General features: G+C 40.4%; 1 protein-coding gene across 1 annotated transcript in view; it reads right to left on the bottom strand.

Annotated features, from left to right (window-relative positions):
* MTFR1 (mitochondrial fission regulator 1) overlaps positions 1 to 18,227 on the bottom strand; it is a 48,048-nt gene that overhangs the window by 21,625 nt on the left and 8,196 nt on the right. Inside the window, exons 2-3 of the mRNA XM_075549627.1 lie at positions 8,816 to 8,958; positions 1,572 to 1,670 (exon numbers count right to left, since the gene is read on the bottom strand). Coding sequence (XP_075405742.1) covers positions 1,572 to 1,670; positions 8,816 to 8,881 — 165 coding nt within the window. The 5' untranslated portion in view covers positions 8,882 to 8,958. The remainder of the gene's footprint in view (positions 1 to 1,571; positions 1,671 to 8,815; positions 8,959 to 18,227) is intronic.

Genomic DNA, 18,227 nt, shown 5'->3' on the forward strand with positions numbered 1-18,227 from the left:
CACTGCACCACCAAGGCTCCAGGAGAATGGATGGAGAGATTTTTTAAAATGTCATCTGACAGAGCAATCAGGAGAACAGTTAATAAGTTAACACAACAGCAATTTGAAGAAAGCTAGCAAGTAAGCCAACCAGCTATTTAAAATGTCGAAATAAACTGAATTCTTAGAAAGGTTCATTACCACAGATTTCCGATATTTGAGTCTTCTTTGTTTTAAATAAAAATTTACTTATTGGAAACGACCGATCTGTCGGCTTCTAGATTGAAGCACAAAGGTTCCTACTCAATCTGAATATAGGGTTATGGACCCTCGTCTTAATAAACAACCTTGTTAGTCAAGCTAACAAGGACGATGCTGATTTCTATTTACTTCAGAATAGATTTCTACTTCTCTATGAAGAGAGGTAGAAAGTTCCACTCCTCTGCCAAGATAAATAATTTGACTAGCTGTGATATCAAATAAGCAAGTAGGGTAACTTTTGAGCATTTGAAGCACAAGTTATTTAATACAACTTCTGTATCTCCGCATGATGCTGTATCACTTAAAATGGATATAGGTATGTGCTCCACTTCGCATGATTAAGGTTGAACTGAAAAGTTGTTTGCTTTTCTCATACTGCTATTGTAGAGAATTACTGAGAAAGAACGGAGCTATGTGATGTACGTCTGCTATGGTGACAGTAATAAGGAACAAAATGCCGTATCAAGACAATGGCAATTTGTCTCCCGGCAGAGGCTGCTCTTGATCTGGTGTTATGAAAGAAAGCTTTCAAGACCTGAGCTTTCAACTTTTGACTATCACCTCAACCAAAGGCAGAATTCCCTCTGTCTTGACCCTGACATTGCCCCGGGCATGGTTTCCATAATTTCTGCTAAACTGTACAGTCGCAGTGGGAAAAAGCAACGTATAGGGCATCTAAATATTCCAAAAGAATCTCAGGGGGCCCCGCAGCTGTGCAAGAAGGAAGATCTAAGGACAGAAGAAGCTCGAATCTATTAAGAGACAAAACTAGAACTAGGTCCCTGTGGGCTAAGACTGGGCGGGGGACAAGATCAAGGATTACAAGGAGGAAGAAAGTGCCCTAGAAAAGATGGTGTAGCGACTGTACAGCACTGCTTAAGATGACTGAACTATGCAATGGTACAATGGTTGCATTATGTTCCAATGAAATGGTCTGGGGGCAGAAAAGAGTAGAAGAAAGTTAATAGTGGTCCATGAGGCTCCTGAAGTGATGTAGGGTCCAAGTCACCTGGGAATTAAACACTGTTTAGCTTACTGTATGCTTCTAATAATATACATCTTCACATATATACTCTTTTTAAAATAAATAAAGCTTTATTGAGATTTGGGTGAAAGTTTATAGTGTTCATATATGCATTCTTAAGAAAGACAAGTGCTTTAAAGATTATATATGAGTACTTCAAAGAGAAAGTAAAATTAGAAACGACTGTAATTTCATTCTTCTATTGTAAATTCTTAAAAAAATACTTCTTAAACTGTCTTACCTATTTATGTCACCAGTGCACTTAATATCAAAATTTCAAATATACTATACATATGTAAAATAGTACCTGAAACTGAACTCTTGGACACTGAATCAGAGATAAATTAGTACCAATTTTCCTTACGATACTTCTAGATGAACCATACGGCTTCCCAGACCAAAGTACCTGAAAAAGAAGTTAAAATATAAACTTAAAAGAATTATTAACAACTTTCCTTTAGTTCTTTAATGCTTCCTCCCCTCTACTATCATGATCCCAATTCTACCTTATAAATCTGGCTAGACCAGAGCATGTACACTGGTACAGATAAAACCTGGAAACAGGGAATCCAGGACAGATGAACCCTTCAGGACCAGTGGTGAGAGTGGTGATACCAGGAGGGTGGAGGGAAGGTAGGGTAGAAAGGGGAAACCGGTTACAAGGATCTTCATATAACCTCCTCCCTGGGAGAAGGACAACAGAAAAGTGGGTGAAGGGAGACGTCACATAACTCTAAGACATGACAAAATAATAATAATTTATAATTATTAGGGGTTCACAAGGGAGGGGGGAGCAGGGAGGGAGGGGAAAAAATGAGGAGCTGATGCCAAGGGCTCAAGTAGAAAGAAAATGTTTTGAGCACGATGATGGCAACAAATGTACAAATGTGTTTGACACCATGAATGGATTGTGACAAAAGTTGTATGAGCCCCCAATGAAATGATTAAAAAAAAAACTATTACTAAAAACCACTAAATAATTAATTATATGACGTGCTAACACATGAGTTACAGGATCTGTAATATTCTAAATATTATTGGAAAATCAAAATTAAAGAATATACAAAGCTAAGTATTAATACAGTAATAAAGTTTAATTTGGGACATTATATAAAATATAGACTAGTCATACTAAAAGATTATTTTTGAAATAAAACTATTTCATATTTTTCATAATATTCTTCAAAGGAAATAATATTTTACCTCTCCTGGCCCTATTTTAGCTTCAGAATATTAATATATGTATTTTTATGGCTCAAAGTCTTTACTGACGGCAATGGGGAGAGAAGGGGGCTACAGCAGCTCCTGCTTCTGAGGCAGCGTTCAGAACCTAAAGCAGCAGCCTCAGAGAGCATCTTCAAAATACTATATAATTTCAGTATTTTAAAAAATATTAACTACTGCTGCTGTATTAGACTTATATTTAGAAACAAAGGTGTCCCATATGGGATTGTTCGCAGCACAAGAGCACCCGGCCAAGATGAGTGGGAACAGCAAGGCGGTCACTCTGCTCACCAAAAGCTGCATCTTCTTGGGTGGCCTTACCCTATAGAAAAGGTGCCTTGTCCTAATTTGCACACGAAGCCACAAAGAAAGGGGTGAGGTAATGCACGTTTTCTCGGATCAAATCATAACACCAGTGCAGAAATGAGCCCTCAAAGCAAAACTGCAACTAGAAGCAAGCAGAGCCATTACAAATGGTACCGGGAACGTGCTCCCTAAGTCTGTCTTGTCGCTAAGTCCCACAGCATTGCTACTATGGTTCCAGTTCAGGACAAACACCCAACCAAACCCACTGCCTTTGAGTCGTCTCGCGCCCAGAGAGCCTGTAGAGGGTTTCCGAACCTGTGACTGGACAGGAGCCGATAGCCCCACACAAGCTAGGTTTATTCCACATTAAACACGTCTAAGCGTGTCTCTGCCATCAGTCAGTAGGTCACTATAAACAAGTTCTCTGAGTTGTACACTTATCTTAATCTCCAAAACGAGGGTACTTTTTGTGCATGGCAAAAACAACCAAAAAAAAAAAAAAAGGATTTTGAGGTCAGTGCCAATATAAAAATTTAAACAAAACTTTAGTGGATTCCTTCCTAAATTAATGAATCTTTAGCAACAAGCTTGAGCAGATGCTGCCCACACATAAAACAAGTTTTCTGCTAAATCAAGCAGGACAATTTTGTGAAATGAATTTCACCAGGGTGAGTCTTGGATCAACCAATAGGATCTAGAGAGCAAACTAAACAGTGACTTCTGACAGTATCTGCTAGGCCAGTTAGAGCTAAGGCAGGGAGGTTAGCTCACAAGAGTACGGGGACTATTTTGGGGGGATTTACAAGGGAGAATCTCGATAGATATTACTCACAGGACGTAGGACAATGATGGGAACTTATTATGAGTAGGTTTTCAGAAAACGAAAAACTACATTGGTGAGAAAAAAGCTAGAAAAGTTGCAACAAAGAATTTTTTCCAGTTATAAAATAAACATAGAAGCAACCTGATTTCTCAGATTTTTAACAACCAAATAGAAAAATCTAAGGTGATAGCATATGATAGCATGAGACAAAATGAGATACCAGAGATACCTCAAGCATCACCCAGCTTTTATTTCGTATTATCATTATGTTCAAGGCTGACGGGAGTTACCAAAACAAGAGCTCGGTCACCTCTGGTTTCTACAACCCGAGAGACTCAAAAGACAACAAACTATCCCTCTTGCTTTGTAAAAGTAAACAAAGACACATGGTATAAATCTGAACATTTCCTTTTAATTAGAAAGCTGGCCCATGGAAAGATAGGGAGATCAATAAGCAGGTCTAAAAGTATAAAAAGAATAGGAGGCAAAGGTTATCCTACAGTTTCGAAGAAGGTTTACCGATCTTCAGGCATCAAAACATCATTCCCACCGATGAACACACAGAGGAGTATGACAAAAATAGTCCCTAAAAACAAGACTAGTCAAGTATGTGTGAGAACTAAGAAAAGGGAAAACAATTGAATAGAGGGAAATGGGAAGCAAGTGTCATAAAATCAACATGAGAGAGAGGTCAGGAAAAAATAAGGACATGGGCAAGTAAACCTACACACAATATTTAAGCAAACTCTACCTTATCCATTTTAGTAGACTTTTTTTTTTACCTACATGACAATTACCACATTATCTGGTCATTTTTCTTGAGAATCTTATACTTACTCACAAATCAAAAGCTCCACTATGATGTAAGAGCATCACAGAATGCTATTTCGTGCATCACAATGTGTTAATTCCATAGTCTAAAGTGAATCTTCCTCCCCTCTAATGGGCCAAGCTCTTGCCTGGGGACAGAGAGGACAAAAGGCTGCCAAAGAAAAGTTCAGAAAGGATTTGCCAAGGTCAAGAACTAGTATTTCTGCCAGCCTTTGGCATCCTCACTGCACATGCTGCAAAGGCTAAGTTTTAGCTAGTATCTTCCCATCTGTTTAATATCAGAAGGAAAGCATGCCAGGCGCCTTCTACAAGAAAAGAAGGTGGCCAAAGACTCTACGTTTACTCATAAAGATGAGGGAGCGCGTTTAGGCTTTTCCACAAACTTAAAGTCTGTTCAAGAACAGATTGTTTGATGGGATTGTTTTTCACGAGAACTCAAGGGTTTACTTGTTCTTCGGTTACTTGTGAACTGCACAGCACCGAGCACCGAGAAATAGGAAGCAAGGGTCTATGTAAGCTGGTGACTGGAATATTTGGAAAGAGGAGGTGCCATCACCTTTACTGAGAAGCAGAAAAGTGAGGGTCAAGAGCAGCTAGAGCATTCAGGAATGCCCAAACTAGGATTAACTTTAACAGCCCCCCACGCCACCCCATGTTTTCCTATGCAGCCCTCGCAGGCAGGGAGGGAGCCATTGTAACTGGCTGCAGAAACAGTGAACAGATGGTCCAGTCCCGAGAAGTCACCATCTGTTCTCCCGGAAGCTGTGCGACACAAGGGGCTCTCCTCCCGGCAACCTGTAGCTGAACCACATCTTTATCTTTTCAGAGCTCTTGTTTGGATAGAGGAAAATTCCCTCTAGAGATAAACTCTTGATAGTATTTTTTCAGATATGAGAGAGCAGAAAGAAAGAAAAAATCTATCAAGTGTATGAAATAGATTAACAACAAAATCTGTGTAAGTGTTTGAAAGCTCCCTGGTGGTGTAATGGGATGTGTGTTGGACTGCTAACCTCAAAGTCATCAGCTCAAATCCACCAGCCGTTCTATGGGACAAAAACGAAGCTGCATCCTCCTGTAACTATTTAGTCTTGGAAACGCCCAAGAGCAGTTCCACTCGGTCCCGCAGGGTCGCTGGGTGGGAACAGACACGAGGGCAGTGAGCTTGAGAAACGAGAGTGTGCGACTGTGTGTGTGTGTGTCTAGTCATGACAGTCCGTAGCACTCAGCCACAGCACTTGCAAGTGATGGCAGCAAGGACAGAGGTGACAACAGGAAAGCAGTTTGTTCCTTTCTAACACTGTGAAACGCTACTGTAGAAGTGCTGAAGTGCGAGGCTCGACTATGAAGCTGTCATCTGTCTCATCCATGTTGACTATACCGCAAACTTTATGTGGCAAAATTCATTTCTTATAGACTGGTTTGATTTTTATCATTATTTGAAAAGAACTAATTAGCAGGAAAAACTGTAAGTAATTCTAATAACTACTATATTATTATATTCTAATAATTACTTTTATTCTCAAGATAATTATGTGATAGTAATACAGAAGTTCTTATTCTGGACTTCATGTACCCCTTATATTACAAGCAAAACTTTGTGTTTATATGATATTTTTCAGGGACGGCTCCATGTCATGAATCAAATTTTGAAGCAGCCTAGGAGGAGTGAAAACGGGAAACACAAAGAGGAATTGGAATAGCTATTGGTGCATTGAGGGGACTGCAATGGATGCGTTGAAACAAAATATATATGAGTTGTAGAACATAAAATAAGCTGAGGTACTCTGGAAACTGTCACCTAATTCCCAGTAAAGTTTCAAAAATAGACATAGACGGACTTGTAGATTCAAACCTAAGTTCACGCGACGTGGCACCTTTCCTACAAGAACAGCGAGCAAGCACAAACAGGTGCAAGCACACCGCGTTCACTGCAGCCTCCAGGGTTCACAGGACGGACACCTACATGCCCGCAGCAGGATGACGGACAGACTTTGATACATACACGCAGTGGAATACTATGCACTGTTGAGCAACAATAAACCGTCAAACACTTCATGACATGACTAGATTATAAAGGATAGGCCACTGAGTGATCTTAGTCAAATGCAAAAGGGCAAATATTGTGTAAGGTGACTTATTTATTTTTTAATTAAGAAGAGATTTTCACACCAGAAGAAATCAACTCTGGCGGTTCGTGGGAATGGAATGGGGAGAGGGCACAGTACGCTGGAGGGTAGACAAGGGTCAGTTCACTTGGGTAGAAAGGGAAGAGGTGGGGAAAGGAGGTCAGGGGGGAACCCTGAAAAAGCAGGCCAAATGATGATTCAATTTGTCAACCCCTCCCTACCTAATTCACAATAAAATGTTTGCCACTGTATGGCCTTACATGATTTTAAAATAGATTTTCAGATAACTGATTAAAGTTGATGTTAGCCTCAAGATAAACACACACACACTTTTTCCATCCACTATCAGTAAGAATAGTCCTGAGGATTAATCACAACACTGGGATCAATGATCGCAGGCACCCACGGCGCTGTCTAAGATATCTGAAACAATGCTTTCTCTGTCTGTACTCCTCGGCAACACTAGTCACAGTAGTGTGCCTCGAGGAAGGGTGGGGAACTGGCCCGACTGGGAGTCCTTGGACACCACTTTGACCTTGCGCTAATGGCCGCCCTCATCCGGATGATGTGCCTGTCTTTGTTTGTGTCAACTTTGTCCTTTAAGACTAATAAATGTTCTCTTTATTTTTAAAAATAAACATAGGTGACAAACCATTACAGAACAAACCTACACTATACACATGCCACTATGTTAGGTGTTTCCCACGGACTGGCATGTATTCAGTTGCAGGTTAACTCTGCAGTAGCTCTTCTATTTCTGATTTTGTAATGACGAAATTGAGGTCCAGAGTTAAGATGTCTTCTTGTTCTTCTATACCAGTCATACGCAGAAAAAAGTCTCAATTGGTGTTTTGCTTAAATCAAGGACCCATAATCTTTCCATAAACCACTTCTTAAAAAAAACAAAACACTTCTTACTAAAATTATAAATCACTGGTAATTATAAATAGTAAAGCTTCCCATTTTGGGATTTACAATTATCGAAAGTTTTCTTTCTTCCTGGAAGTCAGAGAAAAAAGTATCATTTTCATGTCAGCACTAAAATGTGGATCTGTTCCATTCTATTGCTGGTGTTCAGTGCTGTGAGGCGTCAGGCCCGACTCAGCGACCCATGTGCAACAGGAGGGCACTGGCTGCCCTGTGCCCCGCTCGCAGTGTCCCCGTTTGCGTGCACTGTTGCTCTGCGCCGTGGAGCCCTGTCTCTCAAAGCCCCTCTCCTCTGCCAAAAGGAGCCAACCACCAACGAGAAAGGAAGCACAGCTGCACTGAATGAAGTCCACAGGAACACGCAGCCACCACATGTCAGCAACAATAACTTCACACACGATTTTCCTATTGCCTATCCGGAGCTAATTATCTCAACATCATGTACCTGTAAACAAAGGTAATTTGGTTCTTAGCTTCCAATCTTCCAAAAAATTAGAAATGTGAAGGAGACAGTAACACTGAGGAGGGTAGGGGCAACGGAGTGGGATTTAAAATTTAACTTTCTCTTAACAAAATGGGAAAAGACACGAAATAAAAAAAGCAGTAGTCTAACTAAAAACAGCACTACGTTTAAGACTTCAACTGTATGCATACTGTATAATCTGCCTAAGTTTTTAATGAGCAAAATTTAATTGCACATTACAAAACACCAAAGCACTGAGTTTGAAAATGAAAATGAATATTCAGCAAAATATGCTTGGCACAGCAATGGTTCTAACTACACTACTATGGGTGGGCTTCGGATCATCAAGGAATGGAAAAAGGGATAACACAATTTTTTCACTAACCTTTGGAAGCCCCCTTATACACCCACATTTAGCTATTAGTTGGAAATTCTCATACAGAAAAAAGTGGGTGTACTGGATAAAATCATTATCTCCATACGCATTGTTGCTACATATATAATTTACTTTTATTTTTAAAAGGTTGCTCTATCACATTGTAAAGACATTCAATATTAACTATTCTACAACATTCAGCGGTGTCAAGTGTTTTAGTCAAACAGTTCACTCACTGATTTCCAGATAAACTGAAGACTTCTCATTAAAGCAACAAAAGCACTGTTTGAATATTCACATTCAATGACATCCAGAAACTAATCCCTTGACTCAACAGGCTTGTTTTTGAATTGTAAGCAAATGAAATAATAGCACATAACCATACTGGACTTAAAATGCTACTCATATATAATTTCCTCAAAAATTTTTAGATAAACATTTGTCTCTATTTTAAAAATTAATTCTGTGCACTTACCGATTGCATGTTTACCCCAACTTGCTGAAGCACCATTCTAACTAGGCGCTTAATCCAGCCAAGCATTTAGATGGCTCGGTCTGTCCAGATTTGCATTTCAAATACTGAAGGCATGCACAACAACACATGGTCCACAGAGCACACTGCAATTTAAAAATATTTGAAAAAATAATTAGAATCTTTACTGTTTACAATCTTTATCTCCCAGCATCTAAAACATAAGTTACATTCCTTATGTGGAAGTGGTAGTCTTTGGGCGTTGGAGGGAGCCCCCAGCTTGGGGGGTGTTCAATGGAAAGGGACCCAGAATCACCATATGTTTAGTACCTGCAGTGATGTGACAGGTTTTGATCCATTGGACAGGGAACTGCAATTGGGAGAAGTGAGCTAGTAAGTTTCCCCCAGGCACCCATGCCAATGCTTAGGGTAAACAGAGCTAGACGGAACAGGAGAGCAAGCTCTGCAGGGCAACAGTGCATGGCTCGAGGCGCAAGGTGGACTGCACTGGCCCGGACTCCTCACAGCAACAGCGTCTGCAGTGCTGCGTCACTGCAAAAACCAAGACACTATCGGTGCAATTGTCTCACCTCATTTGTGCTTCTCTGGGATTTTGCTTTCCTTCCTTTTGTTTGCTGGTTGTTGTGTTGCTATTGTTGGTCTTATCAATTTTGATTTTGTTATAATCCTACTGCCAAAGTAAACCTGAGTCGTGCATATCCCAGGGACAAGCAGATGGATCCTGGGCTCCCACTGAACTCGAGTTCCAATCCAAAAACAGTTAGTTCTGATTACATGGCCCTGCTTGAGACTCACCTTCATGAAATGAACACTGAAGATAAGGGCGCTACAACGAAGCGTGGTGAAGAAAGTAAACGGTGCCCGACTATCAAGAGGAATAGTGTGTGTGTGCGAGTGGGGGGGGGGGTGGGGGGGGTAGGTTGTATTCAAGCAAGCAACCATCTAAGTGAGGAGTCCACTAAGACCACATAGAAGCACACCAGCTTGTATGATCCAAAGATGACAATAACAAAATCCAAATATGAAGAAGGGGGAAATTAATCAGAGCTTAAATTGCGAACACCCAATTTGTAGAAGGCTTTGGAGAGTAGTGGGAGTCAGATTAAGTCAATGGCAGATCCCCTCTAGCCACAGGCAAGGGTCTCAAACAGCTCTCTGATCAAATAGGGAAGATTATAAACCTGATTACTTGATTATGCTGGATTGAACTTGATACTTGGTCAGTTGACCTCCCTTCTTGACCCAACCTGAATTTGTTCTAGGAGCAAGTTTTTATTGCTTGTTTCATGATGAAAATTTCTTCCCTGGCTTTTAAAATATTGATGGTGGTCTTTTCTTTCTTACTCACTATTTGTATTTTTATCTTTATATATTATTATTTTATCCTTTAAAAAGTTCAATATCCAGGATAGTACATAAAGAACTCCTAACACTTAAAAGACAACACAATTGAAAAACGGGCAGTCTCATGGAATCCTAGACTTTCTGGAACCAAGGAGGGGTGATGAAAGCCTAAAACCATCCCTTGGAGACACTAAAAATCTCTGAAATCTTAAAATCAAACAATAATGTAGCATGGTAATTAGATAATTTTGTGTCAACTCGAAAGTATAGGGGAGGAGTCTAGCCTGTCATTCAGGTCACAGCTTGATGGTGCTCCCTGGTGGGCATGACTTCCTAATAATGAGGGTTCTGGGAACCTCCCCGCACCCCCGCCTTCACCTTCCTGCTGATGAGCCAGGCTGAGATCTGCATCACCCCTGAGATGCTTCCACTGCCATTGGATCCACAAGACTTCACCCAATGGCCTGTGATCTTTCTGCATTTTGCATCATTGCTTGTGGCTGCGTGGAGATTAATGGACTAGTAGTATTGGACTTAGGGGCTTGATCTGGGTTGGGATGGGATGTTTTCCTAATGCACAATTACTTCTTGACATTAACCTCTAGCTTAAACATGTAAGTGTCCTTGGATTTGCTTCTCTAGTCAACCTGCCCTAACACACTGTAGTTTAATGAGTCTGACTTGCACATTGTGCTCTTTAGCGTTACCTACATGTGATTTAACTGATACCAACCATTAGAAAGGTTAGACAGGAACCTTAGGGGAGAAGTGAAGATAAGATGATGGGTGAGGAACTGGTTCTTTTTTTAAAAATCATTTTATATTGGGGGCTCATACAACTCTTATCACAATCCATACATACATCCATTGTGTCAAGTATATTTGTACATTTGTTGCCATCATCGTTCTCAAAACATTTGCTTTCTGCTTGAGCCCTTGGTATCAGCTCATTTTTCCCCTCCCTTATGAACCCTTGATAATTAATAAATTATTATTTTGTCATGTCTTACACTGTCCAAAGTCTCCCTTCACCCACTTTTCTGTTGTCCATCCCCCAGGGAGGAGGTTTTATGTAGATTCTTATAATCGGTTCCCCCTTTCAACCTCACCCTCCTTCCACCTTCCCAGTATCGCCACTCTCACCACTGGTCCTGAAGGGATCATCTGTCCTGGATTCCCTGTGTTTCCAGTTCCTATCTGTACCAGTGCACATCCTCGGGTCTAGCGCTGGATTTGAAAGGTAGAATTGGGATCATGATAGTGGCTAGGGAGGAAGCACTAAAGAACTAGAGGTAAGTTGTATGTTTCATCATTGCTACACTGCACCCTGACTGGCTCCTCTCCTCCCTGCAACCCTTCTGTAAGGGGATGTCCAATTGCCTACAGATGGGTCTTGGGTCCCCAATCTGCACTCCTCCTCATTCACAGAACAATTTTTTAAATTTTTAATTAAATCATTTTATTAGGGGCTCATACATCTCTTATAATAATCCAACATACATGAATGTGTAAAGCAAATTTGTACATTCATTGCCCTCATCATTCTCAAAACATTTGCTCTCCACCTAAGCCCCTGGCATCAGCTCATTTATCCCCTCCCTCCCCGCTCCCACCTCCTTCATGAACCCTTGATAATTTATAAATTATTATTTTGACAATTGGTTCTCATTAGCATGGCCCTGCTTGACACTTGCCCTCAAGAAAATATGGGTATGATAGCAAAATATGTGAAATGAGATGACGTCCAGCTACCAAAAAGAATAAGATCTAGGGTCTTAAAGTCTAGTCTTCGAACAAGCAGCTGCCTGAGTGAGATGCCAGTCTGGGCCCACACAGAAGCACACCAGCCCGTGTGAACCAAGTCCGTGAATGAAGACTCTAAATGTGAAGGAAGCAAGCGTATCAGTGCTTTAAGGCTATGAGTGACTGTGGGATCCCCAAAATCCCTTTGAAGGTCCACACACAGATTTAGCCTCCAGTGAACCCCCGCTGCCCACAGGCATGAATAGCCTTGCTATCAATCAGACAGCAGTTTTTTGTCTGTTTGTTTTGTTTTTCTGTATTTTGTTACCTGTTTTCCTGTGTATGAAATCCAGAATGGGTAGAGCTATAGAGACAGTGACTCGTTTGTGGTTTCTTGAGGGGTCTGGAGAGGGGGTTGGGGGGAGACAGGGAGATGATGAAAGGTACAAGAGGGAAATAAATGTCCTAAATTTGATTGTGGAAAAGATTGTACAGCTCTTATTAATAATGGTTAAACTAAAGAATTGTATGGTATGTGAAACATATGCCAATAAAACTATTAAAAAATTTTTAAAGAAAAGAGGATGAGGATAGTTGCCCATCTCACAACTTGAAGAAAGTTATGGACGTCACTATGTAGCACATTGTAGAAATTCTGGAATCGGTGTATGGTCTGTTGTTAGGTTCTCAACAACACAGTAAGTAATACACATGAAACAGTTTGACTCGATAAAGTAGCAAGTTCTCTTAAAAGTCTGCATAATATCCCAAGGCTTAAGGATTATTTTTATCCTTTAAAGAACTGTTAACCAAGATAGTATACATATTTTAATATGCTCTATACAAGTGTAACCTATTTGAAACTTCTAAACTCCTAATGTGCTTATTGTCTTTATAAGTAAACAAAAAAAACTTAAATAAGAATGCTTTATTACACTATTGATATTCCAACAAGAATCCATAACTGAAAGTATCCAAACACCACCAAATTATACGAGAGGGTCCTCATGAATAGGAACAGACTCGACAGCAACTAATAGTTCCAGCTATACATATTGCCAGTGCCAATTTCTGACATATAAGAAATGTCCTGTTTTGTCCTGCCCACAAATGAGATTTCGTGAACTGAACTAAATCTTTCAACAGAAAAGCCTGGTCAGACAGAGAACTATGGACACCAACTAATTAAAACGGATGAAAGGCCCTTTAAAGCAGTAGGCCTATGAAACTACTCCTGGAAAGATAGCTGCTATGACATTCTCAGAGGGCATTAGCTCTGCATGGGATATAAAAAGGTGAGCTAGCCTTGTATCACCAGTTGCTCTAATGGTCTGCCATCTGAGGACATCTGAACCCTACCTTGAATGACAAACATTTCCTTTGCTCTTTTCTATAGCCACATGAAAATATATTACATAAATTGGGAAACATTTTTTAAAATCATTTTATTGGGGAATCGTACACCTCATCACAATTCAGACATTCATTAATTGTGTCGAGCACATTTGTACATCTGATACCATCACCATTCTCAAAACATTTGCTCTGCACTTGAGCCCTTGGTATCAGCTCATTTCCCCCTCCCTTCCCATTCCCCCCTCCTTCATGAACCCTTGATAATTTATAAATTATTACTTTGTCATATCTTACACTGTCCGATGTCTCCCTCTCTTCACTCATTTTTCTGTTGTCTGTCCCTCAGGGAGGAGGTTATACGTAGATCCTTTTAATCGGTTCCCGCTTTCTACCCCCACCCTCCTTCCACCCTCTGTATGGCCACTCTCACCACTGGTCCTGAAAGGATCATCTGTCCTGGATTCCCTGTGTTTCCAGTTCCTATCTGTACCAGTGCACATCCTCTGGTCTAGTCAGATTTGTAAGGTAGAATTGGGATCATGATAGTGGCGGGGAAGGAAGCACTAAAGAACTAGAGGAAAGTTGTATGTTTCATTGTTGCTACACTGCACCCTGACTGGCTCCTCTCCTCCCTGAGGCCCTTCTGTAAGGGGATATCCAATTGCCTACAGATCGGTCTTGGGTCCCCAATCTGCACTCCCCCTCATTTAAAATGGGAAACATTTTAATGCGATCTTTTAAAATGACTGTCCAAGCATCTTAACTGATCCTGATTATCAGTAGCAAGAAACAAACACAGTACTTCCGTCAAAAAGTAAAGTAAAACCACAGTTCCTAGCACCTAAGAGTGATAATTTTGGTAAGTTGTGTAATATTATTGTTCATGATAAGGGTATTTATTGATGTATAACTTGTAAAAAAGAAAAATCCAGAGATAACCTAAATGTCCATCAAGAGGAAAACAGTTAAAATAAATTTGGTATACCTATGGTAAGTGTGTGGCTATTAGAAAGAAGTATACATGAAAGTGTTCTCATGACAAATTGCTGCAAATTAACATGTGCAAGTGATTCTGTCTTCTCAAAAACAGTGGTGAAATAAATGATCCCAAAACTGATATGTGACTTGATCTGTGTCTTGAAGGTAGGGGTCTTCTTGGACTTCTACGTTTTTGTATTTTTCTAGTAAGATACACTAAGGCAAATTTTAAAGGTTATTAAAAGTTTTAGAATGAATTAACTTGAAATCGATACACAAATTCAAACTTTAGGTCACATAAAATAAAAAAACAAATATTGGATATAAATAAACTTTGGGGCAACCCTACCGGCTGTGTTCCAACACATAATGATGTTGTGTATATCAAAATGAAACACGGCCCTGGCCTGCACCATCCTCCCAATCATTTTTGTTTGAGTTCACTGTAGCCAGTACAGCAATGCAGCTTGTTGAGGCGGGTCCTCCTCTTTTTTGCTGATCTTCTACTGTCAGGTAGCACCAAGCTTGGTGGCACCCTGCTCTCAGGAGAATGTCCCACCTAACAGCATGCCCAAAGTAAGACAAAACCTCACCATCCTACTTCTAAGAGCCATCTAGCTGTACTTCTCAGAAGACAGATTTGTTCTTTTGCCTGCTAGTCCACAGCACAGAAAATTCAGTAAAATTGGCCTTGATCCAAGAAGTACTAGAATTAGTATGTTGCTTTGAATTATTTTTCCTACTATAGTTTCAACTACTTGGCTCTTTATTTTGCTGTGGTTAGTCGCCAGCACCCCCTCAGAGCAACCCGCTGGACAACAGGATGAAAGGCTGCCTGATGCTGAATCTGAGTCACCCACACGATGATGTGTGCATCCAGGGTTTTAGCCAATGGGTTGATTCTGTTACACCTAACAATTTATCCGGAAAACTTACCTAAGCAAATGTGCATTTGGTATATGTAATTGGTACTTAATAACATATAAAAATATTTTCAAAAGTCACTAATAAACTATTTAGAGGAAAAAAGTCATAGTTACAGTGCTTTCTATTAATACATTAAAATGCATTACAAATTATGTTTTATTCAATCATGAGATTTAACTTTACTATTTGTTCTCTGTCTTTTAGCATATAATCCACAACCACTTTACTCATTGATATAGTTAGTATAAATTCTATGTAAACTAGTTTTTATACATGATCATGCAATTTATTTAGTAACATATATATTCGAGTATTAGCTGACCTGAATATCAGCTGACACTCCTAATTTTACCTCAAAAACTGCATAGAAATTCACGAGTGTATATGTAATTAAAACCTGCAGACTGAGTATCTACTAACAACAACTTCAATGAAGGATGCAGTGCTTCAGAGTGGCAAGTGCTCATCTCCAAGCCTTGTGCAGGGGTGTCACCAGCTAATACACAGCATGTCACAAGGGAAGAATACAGAAGTAAGTAAGAAAGCTATGTGCAACCATAACAAATGACTGCTTTCCTAATATAAATATAATTTTGTAAATCAAGAAGTAAAAGATGACAAGTCCAGCAGAAAAACAGGTAGTGGACCAAAATAGACATTTTACCCATGGAAATGCAAAAAGAAATTTTTTGGGGGTGGGGAAGAGCTATTTTAACAATCTCACTAGTAATAAATGTTAACTGAAACGGTTCACACTTCTTTTAAATTGTCACATATTACCAACATTGGTATATATCACCTCTCTGCTGCATAGTCTTTGACACAACAATTTCACTTATAGAAATTTATCCCTCTCGGGGGAGATGAGCCAGTCAGGGTGCGATATAGCAATGATGAAGCATACAACTTTTCTCTAGTTCCTGAATGCTCCCCCCCGCTGCCCAGCTCCTTCCCACTATCAAGGACAGAATCCGAATGGCCAATAAAAATGAGAAAATGTTCCAGATCTTTAGCCAAAAAAGAAATGCAAATTAAAACAACAACGAGATGCCACCCAACACCCTCAAAAAAATCAGAAAGCAACAAGTGTTGGAGGGGCTGTGGGGAGACAGGAACAATCATCTACTGCTGGTGAACCTGTAGGTATGTACAGCCACTATGGAAATCGATAATGGTGAGATTTACCATATGACCCAGCAATCCCCTACTGGGCATGTACCCAGAAGAGGCAAGAAACAAACCATGGCCACACATCTGTGCTCCAATGTTCATCGCAGCACAGTTCACAATTGCAAGGAGTTGGAAACAACCCAAATTTCCATTAACTGATGAGTGGATTAAAAAGCTGTGGTAGATACATTCAATCGAGTACTACGCATCCCTAAAAAGCAATGATGAACATATGAAGCACATCACTACATGGGAAGAGCTGGAGGAAATTATGCTAAGTGAAGTAAGCCAAGCACAAAGGGACAAGTACTACATGAGTCTCCTGAGGTTTAAGCTTAAAACAAAAATGCAAAAGGGGCATAGGGAAAAAGCTCCTGTATACAAACATTCCTGGGGTGAGGACCAGGTAGGTAGTATGGCAGGGGTCAGACCAAATCCAGGGATACATATTGTAGCCAACTAAAAAGGAAGGGAAAGAAGGGGAAAAAAAGAAAAATGAGTAGTGAGGGAACAGGGCACTAACCCCCCAAGGGGAGGGTATTATTTATATCTTCACAGGGAAAGCGGGACAAGACTTCAACCCGGTGCTCCAAGATGTAACACTGGAGACACAGTGTGGGAATTGCACCCGATCTGACTGCACCACACCGAGGCAAAACACTAAAGGTGTGCAACAGAACAGCAAGGGGAACAGAGCAACGAAGTCCCCAGGGAATACCAAAAATAGACTTTGGGGCCAGGGCTTGGCACCCCATCAGACTGGACTGGAAAACACTCCTAAAGGCCAACAAACAGTCCTTGAACTAACTACAGGCTTTTCTTTTTTGTTGTTGTTTTTCTTTTTCTTTGTTTTCCTATCTTGTTTTTGTGCATGTTATTATCTCTGCAGGTCTGTCTAAATAAGATAGGCTGAATGAACAATCTGGAGGAGAAAACAACGGACAGACGGTTGGGGGGAGGGATATGAGAGAAGGGGAGGGAGAGGGGGAGGCAAAGGAAGTGGTGGTTAAGGAACCCAGGCATGGTGATTGAAATCTATGACCTGCACTTGAATCTACCATGCCCTGTCTATTGACCAGCTACCCATAGGTAATCCTTTTTACTCAAGTCACTACAGGAATCCTTTCACACCTCAGGTGATTAGACAGACTTGCCTCCAATCGCTCCACACTATCAAAACATTATTGAAAATGTTTTCTGTGAGAGGGTTTTGGTCCTGTAATTTCATATATATATATATATATATATATATATAAAATTTTATTGGGGGCTCTTATCACAATCCATATATACATCCATCCATTGTGTCAAGCACATTTGTTGCCCTCATCATTCTCAAAATATTTGCTTTCTACTTGAGCCCTTGGTATCAGCTCATTTTTCCCATTCCTCCTCATTCCCCCCTCACCCGTGAACCCTTCATAATTTATAAATTATTTTTATTTTGTCATGTCTTACACTGTCCGGCATCTCCCTTCTCTTTACACATTAAATTCAAACCACTTAAGATTTCCTGTTTTACATCACCGTGTGGGCCAGGATTCACCCATGACATGATCTAAAATAGTGCGGTCAACTTCAAGTAGCCAAGCAGTTGTGAACAGAAGAGGCATTCTTAATTCAGTCTTGCATTTCTTACAATTGAGGGAGATTTCATTCAGGGTACGGCCTGCTCTTAATAGAAATTGACCAGGGTGTGACGTTAGCTCACGCCTACTCCTAGACTTGGATGCTGCGTCTGATTATTTTGCCTGCGGATCCCAGGAGCGGTCAGTGCACTGCCCATCTTGGATTCATTCAACTTGGCACCCACCAGTCTGTGGCCTTCCTGCTTCCTAGTCACCAGTCCCTGAAGCTACAGAAGTCAGGAGAAGCC

Source organism: Tenrec ecaudatus, chromosome 5 (assembly GCF_050624435.1).
Source record: "Tenrec ecaudatus isolate mTenEca1 chromosome 5, mTenEca1.hap1, whole genome shotgun sequence".
Taxonomy (NCBI): Eukaryota; Metazoa; Chordata; class Mammalia; order Afrosoricida; family Tenrecidae; genus Tenrec; species Tenrec ecaudatus.